The sequence below is a fragment of the Drosophila teissieri genome, chromosome 2R, assembly GCF_016746235.2.
Source record: "Drosophila teissieri strain GT53w chromosome 2R, Prin_Dtei_1.1, whole genome shotgun sequence".
In the NCBI taxonomy this organism is placed as follows: Eukaryota; Metazoa; Arthropoda; class Insecta; order Diptera; family Drosophilidae; genus Drosophila; species Drosophila teissieri.
Window position 1 is genome coordinate 19163502 of NC_053030.1, and position 16409 is coordinate 19179910.

Consider the following 16409-nt stretch of genomic DNA (forward strand, 5'->3'; position numbering starts at 1 on the left):
ATGGAAAATGTAGAATAAATAAAATAAAATAATAAAATTGAATAACCTTTCAAGCAATACTGAAAAGAAAAATAAATGTCTGCATATAAAATTGAAAATCCAGTTAGTTATTTGTTCAATAAAAAAAAGACCAATTTAATAATGGAACGTATATTACTGAGATTTTAAGAGATTTGAGAGAATGACTCGAAACATTTTATCAGTGCGGAATAACGTGATTGAATAAAAACGTTTTTGGCATAATTAAAAGCACGCGCCCCCTAAAAATCCAGTTATGCTGATATTTTCATTTGCTTATCAGATTGAAAAGTCCCAGGCCTACCAAAGGAAATTCTTTTTTCAAAGTAATCAAAGAAAATGGATTCCACGCGCATCTCTAAATAACGACGCCATAACCTTGGTAGCCTACTATTGGGTTTTTGCTCACCTTGGAGCGGGTTCATCGTGGATGACTGTCGATTGGACATCGAAGTGAACTGATGGAGCCATGTTTCATCCATTGTCACATATCGACGAAAAACTCGGGTTCATCTTCAAACATCTCCGAATCATCAACTCGTCGTTGTTTTTGGTCAAAAGTAAGCTCGCGCGGCACCCATTTTGCACTGAGCTTTCTTTTAATGAAAGCTGACAAGGTTAGGGCTTACTCATTTAAAAATATTTTTTCTATGGTAGGCCGGGCCTTATCAATTGACCTAGTATATATTTAAATTTCGTAGGTGGTTCTATGTGGCGAAGAGGAAGTTGTTATCAACGGGGATTTGGTTTTATTTATTAATGAAATAGGATGGTACGCTGATCAATTCTTTTAGTAATAAACATTTTTCGAATCCGGCTTTGAAGAAACATACCTTAACTGGGGAAAGTGAGGACTTCGTATAAGATTTTGAGATTCCTGCCAAGTCATACGTTGATATATTCATAATCAGCACTATATCTGCACAATAAAGAAGACCATTCTACATTTTATACCTTTATTTGCTCCATATGGATTTAAGTTTCCAGCACGACTACATTTATCAATTGTCAAGTCCAAAGTATCTAAGGTTAAACGTTTGCTTAATTACTGAAAAGTCTTGTTGACTTAAAGTTTTGCGGCCAAAACCCGGATGTGGGTATGGGGCGCTGGTGGATTGTATATCGGTCGGCCGTGGTCGTCCTTGTAGTCGGCATAGGCCAGTGAATGGATGCTCTCACATCCCTCTTTCATCGCCACCTGGGTGGAGTAGTAATTGGTGCCGCTACCGATGAACAGTGGAAGTCCTCGCAAGCGACCCAATTCACGCAGAGAGCGGGAAAGGATGACCAATAGACCTCTTTTCCTCATAGAGGGGTGAACGGAGATGGCCAGCAGATTCATGTAGGAGGAGACTCCGAAGCGTTCGAAAATCTTCGCTTCGCGCTCCATTTTGGCTATCAACTTCCTGCTGCGACCCAAGGCATTGGGCTCCATTTCGTCGGCTTCCTTGTGCTGCTTTGCCATTTCGCTGCGATCCATCGTCTCAGCCACGGCAATGCCAACCAGTAGTCCTCCATTGTTATCGTCCAACGCGACTATGGACAGTCCCTGAGTGATTACCGCCAGGTATTGCCTATCCACTTCCTCCTCGTGTTGCAGATGAATTTGCTCCTCAAGGCCCATTCCCATGGGTTCATCGTAGTGAAAGTAGTCCCTCAAGAAGGTTTTTACTATTGGATAGTCAGACTCCTTCATAACTCGCACTGTTATGCCATCTTTTTGACTAAGTATCATGGTGGATTAATCGCGGCTTTTCGGTTTCCCGGTGTGGTGCACTATGGTTTATTCTTCAATATTGGACGAGCCTTTTATAGAAACCAAACTAGGCCGACAACCAATTTCAACTTGACAACTATAATCTTCTCAATGACATAGCTCATTTTTACTATTTACCAAAACAACAGGATGCGATTGAGGTGATTAAAATACGCTAAGAATCTACCGGGAGGTCAAAACTAATAGGCATTCTTTAATGCAAAAGGTTATCATAATGACCATCTGTTTTCATTTATATTTAGAAATTGAGAAACGCACAAAAGTTGCTAGTTTTGCGCACTTGTTGTCCCGGACTACTGACCATGTAGCCGAATTCGCCATTATACCTAGCCATGGTACTACCTCGGCACCCGACTGCGTACGTTCCAAGCCGGTTTACGACGATAATGGCGACATCGAAAAATGAATTTTTGAATGTGTATTATTATTATTGCTCATTGATGTATAATATGGAAAATGTAGAATAAATCAAATAAAATAATAAAATTTAATAACCTTTCAAGCTATACTGAAAAGAAAAATAAATTAATAACGGAACGTATATTATTGAGATTTCATGAGATTTCAGAGAATAACTTGAAACATTTTATCAGTGCGAAATAACGTGATTAACTGAAAACCTTTTTGGCATAACTAAAAGCACGCGCCCCCCAAAAATCCAGTTATGCTGATTGATCAGCATCAGATTGTTATGCGAACTACATATAAAATATATAATCATAGATAGTGCCAAATTTACTTTCGATCTTGACGAGCGCGGAGATACTTGCCTTAATGCCTTGCTTTTGGATGGAGGCACAATGGAGGTGGTGCAGTGGGGGATCTGCGCCGGATCAGAAGAGCCATGAGGACCTCCTTTCTCTACAAGAACTGGACCACATGGGATGCAGATGCCACGAAATCGGAGCGAATCGACATCAGTCCCGATAACCACGACATCATCACCATCACCAAGGAAGCCATCGATGAGGAGGGCTACATCCACGTGGGCACCTCCACCAACGGACTACGCCACACGATGCCTGGACGTGTTGGGGACGCTCCGCTGCCCATGCGGATAACGAAGTGAGCGCCGCTGTGACCACTTGCGATGGAGACATCCTCATGCGCTTCCTGCCCTCTCTCCTTCCGGTGGAAGCCATGCGGGCAGAGATATGTCAGTGGTTTGTGAGCTACCTGTTACCTGTTCCACTTTATGGTCAGCGTTATGGCGTTATGGTTCAGTGTTTAAGTGATTTTAAAAGTACACTCCGTGGAACTTGGATAGTAAGTGTGTTTATTTATACCCAATTAGGCAATTAACTTTTAATCCCCAATTGAGTATGGGTATGAATATGAATACGTTTAGGCGCGTATAGAATTAACGGTAACGGACTTAGTTTAGCGCTGCCAGACCTTTGAAGTCTGCTGTGGTATATATTCTCTACCACCATTACGGTCACACTGCATTCTACTCTTCAAAAAATATTTACGAGATAAAAACGCTTAGAATTCGGCGTTTTCGACGGTAGTTTTTTGACTGACGCAGGTAATTCCGAACAGGAATGACATAGAGATCAAGTGGAAGAGATTGAGACCAGCGGAAACCGGCGGAAACCCAAGCCGTGTGCCATTTCCCACCCAGCAGCACGCATTTTGCAGCAGGATGCAGGATGCCACAGTTCCGGACCCGGAACCCACCAGCACCGACGGCAGTTGCTCCGTTGAAAAAGCCAATCGCGGGGAACCGGTACAGAATCATGTAGGGGCCGAGCGGGAGGCGGAAGCCAACGATGCCAATTGCACCATATGTGGTGCCGCGAAGGCCTCGGCTCTCTTGGATCTGCGCTCCAACCATGTGATGCAACGTCGCCTGAGTCGCGACTGGAAGATCCACGTGAGTACCCGGGAAACGATTCCATCCTGACGCCCAGGCCAACTCTAAGATTTCTTTCATTTCCAGGCCGATGTAATCCGATCCACTTTAAAGGCCATTTGCGTGGAGTGCGTGTGCAAGCTGAACATGCACTCGGAGGTCACTCGATCCCTGATGCAGCGTATGCAACTGCTGCAGCGTTCCGGAGGAGAAACCACCAAGGTGACAACCACCACTACTTCGCCCAGCCAGCACAGTCCACCCATTGCCGATGCGGAAGTGTCCACCACCCTGATAGAGAGTCAGGAGGAGGTGGCGCACAGCGGGCAGAGCGTTCGCAGCTCGCCTTCCTCCTGCTCCGTGCTGGAAGTATACCTCGCCCAGCAACCCTACTCTCCATCGGCTAAGGATACGGAAGAGAAGCAAGCGGAGGGCTGGAAATGGCGAACGCGGCTGGAGTGCCATGAATGTGGTCGAGCCTATTTTCGGCGAGACTACTACGCCCTGCACTTGAGGCGCTGCTCCAAGACACGCAGAAAGCAGCCACGTCCTTCGCGCGCCAAATGTCGTGTGCTCAATGAGGCTAGCTACGATGGAGAATCGCTATCCAGAGTTACCCGTTCCGCGCGCATATACTACTGTCGGCATTGTGATGCAGAATTCGAAACCATGATCATGAAGCGGCAGCATGAGCGGTTGAAGCATCAGCAGCGATATCCTTGTGACTTGTGCGATGCTCAGTTGGACACGAAGTACGAGTGGGAAATGCATCACACCATCTGCCAGGCCAAGCAAGAGGTTAATATGCATGCATCCAAAAAACTGTATATATTTATCTATACTGATTATCTGAACAGGCCTTAGCAAACCTGGAGCGGGAGGATTCAGGGCAAACCATTCAGTTCTCCCGGGTGCCAAGGGCATGCTCCACGCGCTCTCGCTCACGGGCTTGCTCCGAAGCCTGGGAAAGGTACGACGTGGATGAGGACTATGACGATGAAGAGAATGAAAGCGATGGCGATGAACTTGAAGAGGGCGATGACGAGCAGGAGGATGCCATGTACGCACGACGTATGAACTTTACTGGTGACTGGATCGTTAACCACAGTCGCAGCAATAGCAATAGCGCTGGTAATCTCTCCCTTCTGTACGGAGACTACGGGATGGTGGAAACGCATATGACCACCGACAAAGAGTATGGTAAATATCTATTGAAATATGTTATCGATCTGTATTTAAAAATGCTGCAATTCGCTGGCAGATCTTTACCTACTTGACCTGCTTAAGACGCAGGTGCGACTGAAAGCATTCACTTGTTTTACGCCGGGCTGTGGCTACCAGACGGACACCCTAGTAGCTCTAATGAAGCACGATTACATGGAGCACTGGAAGATGAGCTGGTTCTACTGTCACAAGTGCGGCGATGTCTTCACCAGCAAGTAAGTCGCAACGAACTTATAAGTAGTAACTCTCATTTGATTGGAATACTCAATGAATGTTGATTTTTTCAGAGTCTTCCTAGACTACCATATGCATCTCCAGAACCGCGGCCTCTACATTTGCCATAAGTGCCGGGATGAGTTTGAATTGCAGCACCAGTTGGACCGCCACTTCCAGCTGCACAAGAAAGGGATCAACTATCACTGCAACTTCTGCCGATTGGAGTTCCTTAGCGAGGCCAAGCTGCTGGCCCATTGCAAACAGCGGGGGCACAGTCCCAACGATGAGCCCCTCATCAGCATTGATCGTTCCCTCTCGATTGTCAACTGCCATGGGCCCCGGTCAGCGGACTGTCCTCGAATTGTTAAGACGTACGAAGAGCGTGAGTTCTATATTCCGCGAATGCCGATGCCCTCCACGCAGCCCATGCACTTGCCCCAACATAAGCCATTTCGTTTTGCCATCGGAATTTGCGATTTTGAGGAGCGAAATCCAAACTGCGTTGGATGTCACTGATTACGAACTTGTTGTGAGCTCCGTTCTTCGTCTGCAATATATACGAATAGGTCATGCTACCCGTTACTATTGGAGTTTAATGTGTTTATAAGCACACTCTTTATCCGAGCAACGAGGCGTTCGACTATCGCGTTCTCCTTGGATTATCTAGCACCAATCTAGTAAAATTAGATATTGGTATTTTTTATAATAAATATTGTGCCGTTGTCAGAAAAAAAACGTATTAGTTATTTGATTCTTCAGTCAGTTTATTTCGCGTTTCTTCGCTGATCTTTACATGATGAAAGTCGGGTGTCTAGGGATAATTTAAATTGCAGTACAATTCGGAATACTTAAAACTAGATCTAGAATTTGCATGTGTTTGTGTGGACTATGATGCTATGTACAGAGTTACTCGTATAACAATTTAACATTATCGACCGTACGACTATATAGTTGCATAAGTGTAGGTGTTTATAATTAAAGAGCCTATTGCATTGCCCCCAGCGCATGTTTTCATGTGTTTTGTTTTGTTTTGTTTGTTTTGTTTGCCTTATAAATAGTTTACGTTTAAGTTCTTACATTTAGTTGATGGCCTTATAACTAATCAATTTGCGGGAAACTTACAGATTACAGATTTTCAACTAAGGATCTCGATTCGTAATTAAGTTTAGTTTGTAATTTTATTTTAATGCGTGTGCTCTTGCTCGTGGTACGTTTGAGTCGGTGTCAGTCTTATAAATTCAACCCAGGACGATTTAAATATCTCGCTAACAGGATAACATGAGGCTAACAAAGATACGCTATTTGAGGTAGTTCTGTTCAAGTGGGATCTTCTGTGTTCTCTCTTCGATTCGAAAATCATAAAAGTAAGGCCACGTACATGCATGGTCGTTATAAATAATCTAGTGCTAATAATTTTTAAAACAAATCACTGGCATTTAACAAAGTTGTACAAGGTGTAGCTAACACGCCAACCCATTCTGATGGGAGCCTCTTCTGCTCTGTCCTTAGTTAGCTTCTCCACCGCCTCCATCCGATGCCGCCTTCAGTCTCATGTAAGTGGGTTTACATATGCATACGCATCTCTCTTAGTTTGTCAGTTGGCCGGCATCTGGGATGGGTGGAGTAGAACTGTTTTAAGGCCTACAACTAGCTGGTTTCCAAAGATGGCCTACGAGTGCCTAGCCTAGGGTATCTATTTGTATTCTGTATTCTGTATTCTATGCTGACCTATACTACTATACTATATCCTAACATTTCTGTTTTTAGGCACAAAGTGATGCTGACAACAATTTAGTTTAGTGTGTGGGTTTGATTTTCGATGGGTGCCAGGTGCTGGTGCGGATGATTCCCACAACGACTGGGATGAGGTTTCTTCGTTTAAAGCTTCACCAACGCTGGTCGGCGCCTGAGTCGCCGATGGTAAGTAAGGAAAGTAACACAAGGATGAATCTAATTGCGTTTGAACAATAGGATTTGCTATCTAAGCCTGGCCTACTCCAAGGAGTCTAGGCTGTCCGTGGCATACTGCCAGGCCATGGTGAGCGTCAATCAGTCGGCCCGGGCCTGAGCGTCCTCGCCTTCCAACAGCTCCCTCTTCAGTCCAATGGGCACGAACTGCGGCGAGGATGGGTAGTCCTCGTGATCCTTGCCATTGGCGGACGCACTGCTGGCGTGCATGATCACGCCGGCACCACCCTCGGTTGGCTGGGGCGAGTAGGGCGATGGTGGCCGCTCCTTCCTGGCCAGCGACAGATCCTCCACGTGCTCTTGCTCGTGATCCTCCTCATCGTCCGCATCCTCACGCTCGTCCTGGTCGCGTTCCCGCTTGATAACATTCTGCTCGTGCTTCTCCATCTCCAAGTCCATGGCCTCCTGCTCGTGCGGGTAGTGACGACCTTGCGGACTTGGCGACCGCATGCCATGGCCATTGGAGCGCTGGTCCATCTCCGCCGGACTGCTGGACAGGCGATTGGCAGCGGCATGGGCGGCTGCGGCCAGAGCCATGGCATGGAGAGCCTCGCGGCCGGCCATGTCACCACCACGGTTCTCCAGAGCCTGCTGGAGGAAAGCGTGATCCAGGAGGGCCGCAGCCGAGGGTGGAATGGTGGGCGGCATGCCGTGATGGGCGGGCACATGGTCCACCTTCTGATCACGCTTCACCTCCGAGTGATGGCCATGTCCATGTCCATGTCCGTAGTTGTGGGCAGCAGCGGCTGCCGCAGCGGAATATGAAAAGCCCTGCGAGGACTCAGCGCCCGGAGGACTGCGTTTGGGTGTGCGGTGGGTGCCACGTCCCGTGGTGATGTTCAGCTTACGGACTTTGTCGTAGAGGGTGCGACTGGGCAGACCGTACTTCCTGCTCGCCTGCAGGGCACTCATACCCTCCCTCACCGCCTGGATGGCGCACATCATGTCCGCTCTGGTATACTGCTTGTACCGCTTCCATTCCGGCTTCTTGCCGCCGGACTGGCCGGTCTCCTCCTCGAAGGAACGATCTGTGTAGGGCGAGAGTGGTTCCTTGTCGCCGCCGTAGTCGGAGCCATTGAAGCTGTGGTTGCGCTCGCCTCCACTTACTCCCAATCCGGCTGGAAGCTGGGTGGTCTGGTGTGGATGAGTGGGCGTCTTCTCTCCATTGGCATTCATGGGTCCGGGTTGCGAGGAGTCAGCGGGATTAGCTTGGGCCAGAACGTTTCTCAGGATGGGTGTGTCGCGATTTCCACTCAGGAGCATGCTTGAAATGGCCGACAGCTTCTTGCGCTTGAGAGGATTCATATCGGCGGCGGATTCGTACACAGAGTTCAACATGGCGGCGGCGGCGGAGGGTGTCAGTGGCCACTGGCCGCCGGCTTCTCCCGCTCCCGAGGCCGCCGAATGGGGCGTGGCCTGGGTGGGGGTCAGTGGAGCCTCACCGGCCGGAATTTGACTGGCCGACATGGGCTGCTGCTGCGGATAGTGGCTGTAGCCCGGCTGATAGCCAAACTGCGGCGGCGGTGGTGGCGAACAGCTGCTCGAGATGGCGGCACTGGGCGAGATGTGTGTGGATGTGGAGATCACGGATGACGAGTGGTTGGATGCTGATCCGTTCTGGGGCTTGGCTCCGCCAGCTCCCGAACTGGAGGTGGGCGTGACGCTGGCATGATTGAACTTCATCAAGTTGTCGTACAGACCCTTAACCTGCAGCTCCTTGGCCGTGCGCAGGATCTCCGGCTCCTGGCTCTTGGTCACCGTCGTCTCGCCTGTGTACATGTACTGCAGCAGGGCGGCAATCTCGAAGCCCTTCACTCCCGGCAGTATAATGCTGCAGTGGTCCTGCGGCACATCCTTGAGGATGTGCTGGAAATATGGTGAATTGGCCGCCAGAACGACGCGATGGGCCTGGAACTGCTCATCGTCCACCACCAGGCTGCAGTCCACATAGCTGCCCACCTCGTGCAGGGCGTGCAGTATCTGTACCAGATTGGTCTGGTGGTTGTTCCAGCGGAGGCAGTACGTCTGACCCACCTCGCCGCTGCTGGCCACCGGCGCCGTTGGGCCGCCCATCTCCTGGTCGCGCTCCGTCTCGCGCTCCCTGTCCTGCTTGGGCTCCCGCGGAATGTGGTGGCTCACCCTTGAATGGTGGTTGTGGTTGTGGTGCTGGCTCGCTGGCTGGTCGGGCTCCTCGTCCGGAGCGGGATCGCTGCTGTTGCTGCTGTTGTTGTACACACCGTTCAGACTGGTGAAGGCGGCGCTCAGCAGCGTCGGCGAGTAGAAGGATAGATGCTTCCTGACCTTGAGCGCCAGTTTAAGGCCTACGGATCACCTGGTTGCCTGGTTACCGGTAATGAGAAGAGAACAAGCGTAGAAAATGGCAATTAGTACGAGTTTTAGAGCCTCGGCCAAGCGACCAGATTTTGGCAAATGTCAGAGGGTTGGAGAGGCACATTTCAAATTTCGCATGGGTTGCTAAAATCAACAGGAAGCACAGAAGCACACAGAAGCTCACACACACCCAGGTGGGCAAATGGAAGTCAGGTGTGCGAAATTGGGGATGGTCGCTCCTCCACATCCACTTCCACCTCCAGTTCCACCATTTCCTTTTTTTTCGCGGAAAATCTTGCCTGTTAAATTTATGCCCTTCACCACCCCCCGAAGTTTTATGCGCCGTAAAAAAGTGAAAGTAAAATGGGGGAGTTGGCAGTGGGTGGCGGTGGTGGTGGCGAGGAAAACGTGCAGGAAAAATGGGGGAAAAAAATATGCAAACATCCCTCGAAAGATGTGTGCGCGTATTTTTCCGGCTGCTTTTCGCGCGTTTTACTTTTACGCATACATATACATATTCAAATCTATATGTATAATATCAGGCTGGCTTTTTTTTAACGCTGCCTGCCACCGTGCTGCCTGGAATCGGGAAATGGAAATGGGAAGGCACGGAAAATAAGGGAAAATGTGGCTGAAAAACTTGCAATAATTTTCATTCATTTCGTGTACAAAAAGACGAGGGTGCGGGGGCGCAAGACAGGCCATATGCCTATGCCCTTGTCCTTGGCATGACTTCAAATTCGGCACTCGGGCTGTGGTCGAGTTGAGTTTCAGATTCGAGTGGACGCCATATGCTGGCATCCTGGGCACCCTGGACATCCTGGCGTCATGTGTTGGCCATTCGTCAAGGAGTTCGCATCCCGAATTTCGGCCATGTGGCGTGTGTGAATATTCAGTTACCAACAGGTAGAGTGGCACAGGATCCACCCCGCCCCAAAAAACGATAATGGCAATCAGACAACAAGAGGAAAATGTCAAAGGGGCGAGGCAGCGTAAAAAATAAACCAGAAGGTATATAGGTATATGGCAAAAAAAAAAGATGAGAAAAGAAATGCGGACAATCAGACAAAGGCGGCAAACAAACGATCGCATTATTGTCTGCGGAAAATGCGCAAGAGATCATCAATTGTTGTTGTCTAGCCATTGTCTAGCCGACAGGATAATGGGCAACCTGCGGAGATCCCAATCCCAATCGCATTCCCATTCCCACTCCCGATTTGCGCAACACCGAGCAGGTAAGCGATTTGGCAGCAAGAAGCAAGCGCATTAGATGCGGTTATAATAATGCCATAAAGGCGACGCCTCAACGCCTCGAAGATCTCAAAGATCGCGCATTGCGTATACGCCACGATCGCCAAATGGAACGAAAGCTCCCGGCGGAAAGCGGAAAGCTTTGGCCAACTTTTGCTAACAGCGCTCGCCAACAGTGGCCACCATTTTGTGGGCAAAACGTTTCGTTTAATTAAACTTATCACAAACGTCATTGAGGCGAATGCACTTGGAAACCGGTTTGGCTTGGGCTTAGGGTTTCCAGTTTTCATTTTTTGTAGTGCCTATTTTTTTTTTTTTTTTGACACGTATTGGGCTCGAAAATTGCGAAATTACACCAAAAATAATTCGGAAATTTAAAGGCCAACGAAGAGCACTGTGCTACTCAGTAATAAAGACTAACTCTTAATATATAAGAAACCATCTTTCCTTCTGAGTTAAAGTTTAAATTTCTAAAAAAATTTTTTTTAGCCTTACCACGAAATAATGAATATGCCGCAGGTGGGGCACAGTATCGATGGTGCTAAGTGACCAAGTTGGTTGCTGGCACACTTTATAGGGTATTTTGCATTCAGTTTTTTGTTTCAACTTGTATTGTTTCGTTGTTTAAAATGTTTTCACATTCTCAGTACAGAGTTTTCTTTAATTTAGTTGGTATTTTTGTAATGGTTGTTCGCTCTTCTGCTCCACACCATCAAACACACACACACACAAAGTTGCACAAAACACGAGATGTTGCCAAAAATATTAGATATTTTCCAAGAAACTGCGACACGTTTAGCGTTTTACTTGAGTTTTCCGCTCGCCTTGTGATTTGGATGTTTTTGAGGAAATTTTGAGAGTTTTGCGTGCACGTTGTTGCAGATTCGAGCGCTCAAACTTGAATAAAACTGCCACGGTTTTCGTGTGCAGCAAGTCATTGAAGACCAAATTTCCCGAGCGCTGGCAGAGCGGGATGGAGCGATGCACGGAGGGTGAGAGCGAGAGAGCGGCGAGCGGCGAGCCAAACTGTTCGAATGCGCAGGGGAAACGGGAAAACTGTGCTACGAATCCACCCTCGCGCCCTCTCTTTCGCGCAGTTGCAGTTTTGTGCGTGAGCGAGATTGCGATTGCGTGTGTGCATGCCTGTGTGTGTGCGTGTGCATGTGTGTGCGTGCTGCATATATGACTGCTGCCATTGGATGCAGTGCGTGCGAGGGAGAGGGCCATAGCTGTCTGCCACTCTTTTTCTTTTTTGGCGACTGCATTTTTTACGTTTCTATTTTTTTTCTGTTCGGTTAATACACGAATTTAAGCAGGTTGCGTGGAAAACTGGTCTCGGGTCTCTCGTAGTTCGATCTTGATTCGATTCGACACCCTTTCTTCTCATTCCACTGCTCCGCGGCATTCGTCGCCATTTTGAACTGCCTGTTTTGATACTTTGTCGCCTTGCCTTTTCGTATATTTTCGTATATTTTCTAATTTCCTCGCTTTTCTCTATTTTCTCTCTTTCGGCCTTTTTCTGCCACAACTTCTTAGTTATGCAAATTCGGATTTGGATTTAAGTGTACAGATAAAGTAACGACCTTCGGCAATCAATGCATAATTGAATGCAGTTTCGGCCTGCAACGCGATTAATTTGCATATGTCTCGACCCCTTCGACCCCTCGGACGATAACCCTTCGATTTCTTGATTTTTTATGCAAATTGCAAATTAACGGTCGCTAGGGGATGGCCTTTCTAAGGGTAACATAACATAATATAACATACTGCCAATTTGGGATTTCGTCATTATCATGCAAATTAGCATTATGCTAGGCACCTGTAAAATGTCTTAGGGTCTTTGGTTTTTTTAATTTCTTAAATCTTTGGGGTTGAGATTTTCAAGGAACCCTTTGGTAATGGACTTTTTAAAGATCTAGCAGAGACTTAGATCGTATTTCATATTACAAAACGTGCAATAACAGTGTGTTTGAATGGGAATCTAATAGAAAACTGCATTGTAAAAACGTCTTTTGAAAAATAAAAACTAAAGTCAGGAATTTAAATTTAAGTTTTTTAAAATTATGTTTTTAAAATCAAGTCTTCAAAAAGAAAATTTCCCTATTCGCAATGTTCATCTGTACCAGCTGTACTCCACACATTTCTGGCCACAGCTCAACTTACAATTTTTAATTGTTGATCATTAGTTTTTTCATCGTCGTTTCCTCTGTGTATCACCCCTCCCCCCGCCTCGTCCCGCCCGCCTTCACTTCGGCTTGCCAAACCCATTAATCATGTTTGGAAATTAAGGTCAACCGCATTTCACGGGGGCCATTTTCCGTCCGCCCGTGTTTTCAACTGCATTCTTGGTTTTTTTCCCCTTTTTTTTGGCAGCTCCGCGAGATCGGCCAACACTATCTTCACCCGAAAGTCCGAAAAACTAGTTCGCAAGTGCATTCACCTCCCCCCGCCACCCGCTGAATTCGGCCCCAAGCTGATAGTGCAAGAAATGAGTGTAAGTACGGGGCATAAAGAAGCGGAAAAGTTGCCGCAACTCGGACTCCATAATCTGGACTCGGGCGGGCATTTATGGACAAGAGCCCCGGGGCTTTACTCTTTTTACTACAATGCTTCCATATATGCTTCCCCCACCCCCTTCCCCACTTGTAATCTTATCATCATTACCCCCAGCGCCTGTCAATGTCCCAGTGAAAGTGTAAAATGTGGACTCCAAGAGGCTGTAAAACGCCGGGCTAACGAAATATCACTTCTTCATTCAAAATATTAGTGAAAAATATGGGAAATATGGGAAAAATAATATTGAACGAAAAGCAGCGCAAAACCAATGAAAAATGCATTATTTTAGTTTAGTTTTATGTTCAGTTTAGTTTCATGTTCTTAAAGTATTACGCAAAATTACTTTATTTTATAAGAGAATTTAAGATACTGTTAGATGCTTTACTTAAGCTTAATTAATAAATAAATGAATTAATAATCATAAAGAGGAATAATCATTAGTTCGAGGAAACTCCCCGACACTCCACATGTGTGCATCGCAGAGAATTTCCTTAAATGGATTATCCTCTGGTCAGTGTTGACTTTGCTGACTTTTTGACTAACTGCAGAAGGATGTGGCTCATACCGGAGATAAAGACGTTTTCCCAGCTCAAAGCCACCGCTCATTATGGGGGATTAGCAGGGAGAAATCCGCACATAATCCAACCGCAAGACAGTCGCTCAATGAAGCGAAGGACTCTTAATGAACTGCTAGTATCCTTGCATCCTTTTCGCTACCTGCTCGTTGTACATGTGTGGATCTTAGCAAAAAAAGAAGGCACTAAAATGATTTAACAATCAAGTAATTCTTTGTTCTTTGTCGAGCAGCACTAATTTGCAGTCATCTGCCCAAAATGGCATTGTTCTAAAGTGCTTCTTATCACACTGTCAGCTTAAATCGGAACTTGAATCTGAATCTGAATTTGCATTTCGTATTTGTGTTTGCAAACTGCACGACAAATGTTTTCGCCCTACGCATTTTCGCGATTAGTATTATCAGCTCTTTGTCTGCGCTGGTCAGCATATGGCAATAAAAACCTATGGAATCGAGACCTCTGACCTGCTGCAAGATGTTTATGGCCGCAGCGAAAGGGTTTCGTCTGGGGTTTATGGGTTTACGACTTTTCGCAAAAATGTGCCAAAATAGTTCGATGGAAATGTGGCCCGCCGCTTTACGATGCGTAACCCTTTGCTCTCTGGTCATTACCATTGAGCGACTATCGGCATAAATATTTGCATGCGAAAAGAAGTATGAAACGGATTTTCCCGGAAAAGCATCGCCTTGGGTTTCAATCAATGTCTGGACTTGATAGCAGCATTTGTCATGCAAAGTAAAAAATGAATGCAAAAAAAAAACACACGCACATCGAGGTTGCGTTTTTCCGGCTTTTCCCAGGCAACCCTTTACCTTTAGCCCTCGTATCTTTTGCTTTTACCTGGTGGTATCTGCTGAGATGCTTGAGTATTCTCAGTTAGTTACTGAAGTGTCGCTCCTTGGAGTATCTTTGATGTAGCAGCGGCACGTGAAAATTCTCTCCAACACAATAGGCAATTAGCGTGGCTCAAAGGGAAAACAGGAGCCGCCGCCTACGATGGACAATGGGCAGCATGCAGAGTTTAGTTTAGCGACAGGATCGGCAGGACCTGCCATAAAGATTGCCGCTCACACTCGTGTGCTAATGGAGGCGAAAACTCAGAGATATCTCTCCCCTTTCCACCCAGTGTTTACACAAAACGCACGCGGCGGAAGGGCAAAAATACGAATACTATCTAGCAGATACACACTACACTCGGAAAAAGTAAGGTTTTCGAAAGATGTATGAAGAAGAAGTAGTAGACGTATCTGCAAATGCAGTAAGTCTTAAGTTTTTTTTTATCAATCAGCTATTCGATTTCTAACTATTTTTGTTCGCAAAAAAGTTATTTCAAATAATCAAATTTTAAATCTTATATTATTCGAGTGTACTTTTTCTGTGTGTGGGTAGAGCAACAGTCGAAAAACAAACAAAAACTGCAGCCCGGGGAAATTAATAAAAAATGCAACAAGAAGACCACGAAAAAGTTCGACGGAGAGAGGGAAAATTAGACAAATACGAAGCAGCGGAGAAACGAAAACGCTGGAAATTTATCGCGCGCGTCATTCGCTGCAACTATGGAAAGTGGCACGTAGACCGCGACTTCGAAGAGCGATGGTGGTGTTGGTGGGTCCGCTGGAGGAGTTAGGCAAGGGGGGAGGGTGGGGGTCGGACCACGAATGGGTCATTGCACTTTTGCAACGCACTCACAGATACGAAAGCATAGCACAAACACAGATACAGATACAGATAGAGATACGAATACATTTACAGGGCCGCCAGATAGCAAAGCAAAAGGCAACATTTAAACGAGAATTGTGTAAAAAAAGGCACGAAGAATTAGGCGAAAGCAAACAGAAAGAAGGCGAAACAGGGAAGCAGTGGAAGAGGGGAAGAGCGGCCCAGGGAGGGCGGGGGGAGCAGGAGGAAGAGCGGGAGAAGGCAAACAAGATACAGATGCATCTGTGCATGTGTGCCAAGTGTGTGTGGGGGAAGTGGAGATGGGGGGTGGGGAAATGGGCTCCCAGTGCAACTGCAACTTTGCATGGGTCGGCCATTTTAACGGCGTTTTCGCTGGCGCAGATACAAAGATACTATCTGTACAGAGAGAGAAAAGTATGTGTATTTTACTATGTGCGACAGATATAAAACTGATGTTTGCAATGATCGTTTGTAACTCAAATAGCGTTCCTCGGGTGACATATGTACACATGTAGATATGCGTGCAGATCCGGCCTTAGATGTGCATATGCATAGATACAGATACAAACTACATGCATATGCTATCCATGTAGCGCACAGATACGAATGCGTTGGCTATAAATAGCGAGCCATGCCATTTGTGCCGCCAGCGCCACTCGAGTGTGGCGGTTGCAGTTGCAGTTTGCCGCTCAATGAACATGTGGAAATTCGGGAAATGGAAAGCCGACGACCACGCCCCCGTTAAGTACAGGCTAGCATTTTTAGAGCGGCGCATGGGGTGCATTTTTCCACGATGTTTGCACCAAAAACACGCTCGCACACACACACACACACACACACGCACTAACATGCACGCACAAATTCGTTATTTTATTTTTAGCAATTTGAGGGAAATTTCAAGTCGAGCGTTGTGAATTTTTGGTTCGAATTTATACGGCCATGGTCACATGGCAAGGGA

General features: G+C 46.7%; 3 protein-coding genes across 3 annotated transcripts; 1 reads left to right on the forward strand and 2 right to left on the reverse strand.

The window, feature by feature from the left end:
- Positions 1 to 887: 887 nt before the first annotated feature.
- Positions 888 to 2181, reverse strand: LOC122614099 (arylalkylamine N-acetyltransferase-like 2). The gene is made up of 2 exons (XM_043788575.1): positions 2122 to 2181; positions 888 to 1794 (listed from the first exon to the last, which is right to left on the reverse strand). Exon 2 carries the CDS (start codon positions 1751 to 1753, stop codon positions 1085 to 1087), a length of 669 nt encoding a protein of 222 aa, XP_043644510.1. The 5' UTR covers positions 1754 to 1794; positions 2122 to 2181; the 3' UTR covers positions 888 to 1084.
- Positions 2182 to 3231: 1050 nt separating this feature from the next.
- Positions 3232 to 5763, forward strand: LOC122612446 (zinc finger protein 33A). Its single transcript, XM_043786071.1, has 5 exons — positions 3232 to 3671; positions 3738 to 4448; positions 4508 to 4850; positions 4912 to 5089; positions 5162 to 5763. Exons 1-5 carry the CDS (start codon positions 3441 to 3443, stop codon positions 5604 to 5606), a joined length of 1908 nt encoding a protein of 635 aa, XP_043642006.1. The 5' UTR covers positions 3232 to 3440; the 3' UTR covers positions 5607 to 5763.
- A 198-nt stretch (positions 5764 to 5961) lies between these two features.
- On the reverse strand, positions 5962 to 9511 carry LOC122612445 (sex determination protein fruitless). The gene has a single exon (XM_043786070.1). The coding sequence runs from the start codon at positions 9129 to 9131 to the stop codon at positions 7140 to 7142; it is 1992 nt and encodes a 663-aa protein (XP_043642005.1). The 5' UTR covers positions 9132 to 9511; the 3' UTR covers positions 5962 to 7139.
- Positions 9512 to 16409: the final 6898 nt, after the last annotated feature.

Coding starts and splice junctions, on each gene's coding strand:
- LOC122614099 (XM_043788575.1), bottom strand. CDS start 1,753: ATGATACTTAGTCAAAAAGATGGCATAACAGTGCGAGTTATGAAGGAG.
- LOC122612446 (XM_043786071.1), top strand. CDS start 3,441: ATGCAGGATGCCACAGTTCCGGACCCGGAACCCACCAGCACCGACGGC. Junction 3,672..3,737: donor GTCGCGACTGGAAGATCCAC/GTGAGTACCCGG, acceptor TTTCATTTCCAG/GCCGATGTAATCCGATCCAC. Junction 4,449..4,507: donor TCTGCCAGGCCAAGCAAGAG/GTTAATATGCAT, acceptor TTATCTGAACAG/GCCTTAGCAAACCTGGAGCG.
- LOC122612445 (XM_043786070.1), bottom strand. CDS start 9,131: ATGGGCGGCCCAACGGCGCCGGTGGCCAGCAGCGGCGAGGTGGGTCAG.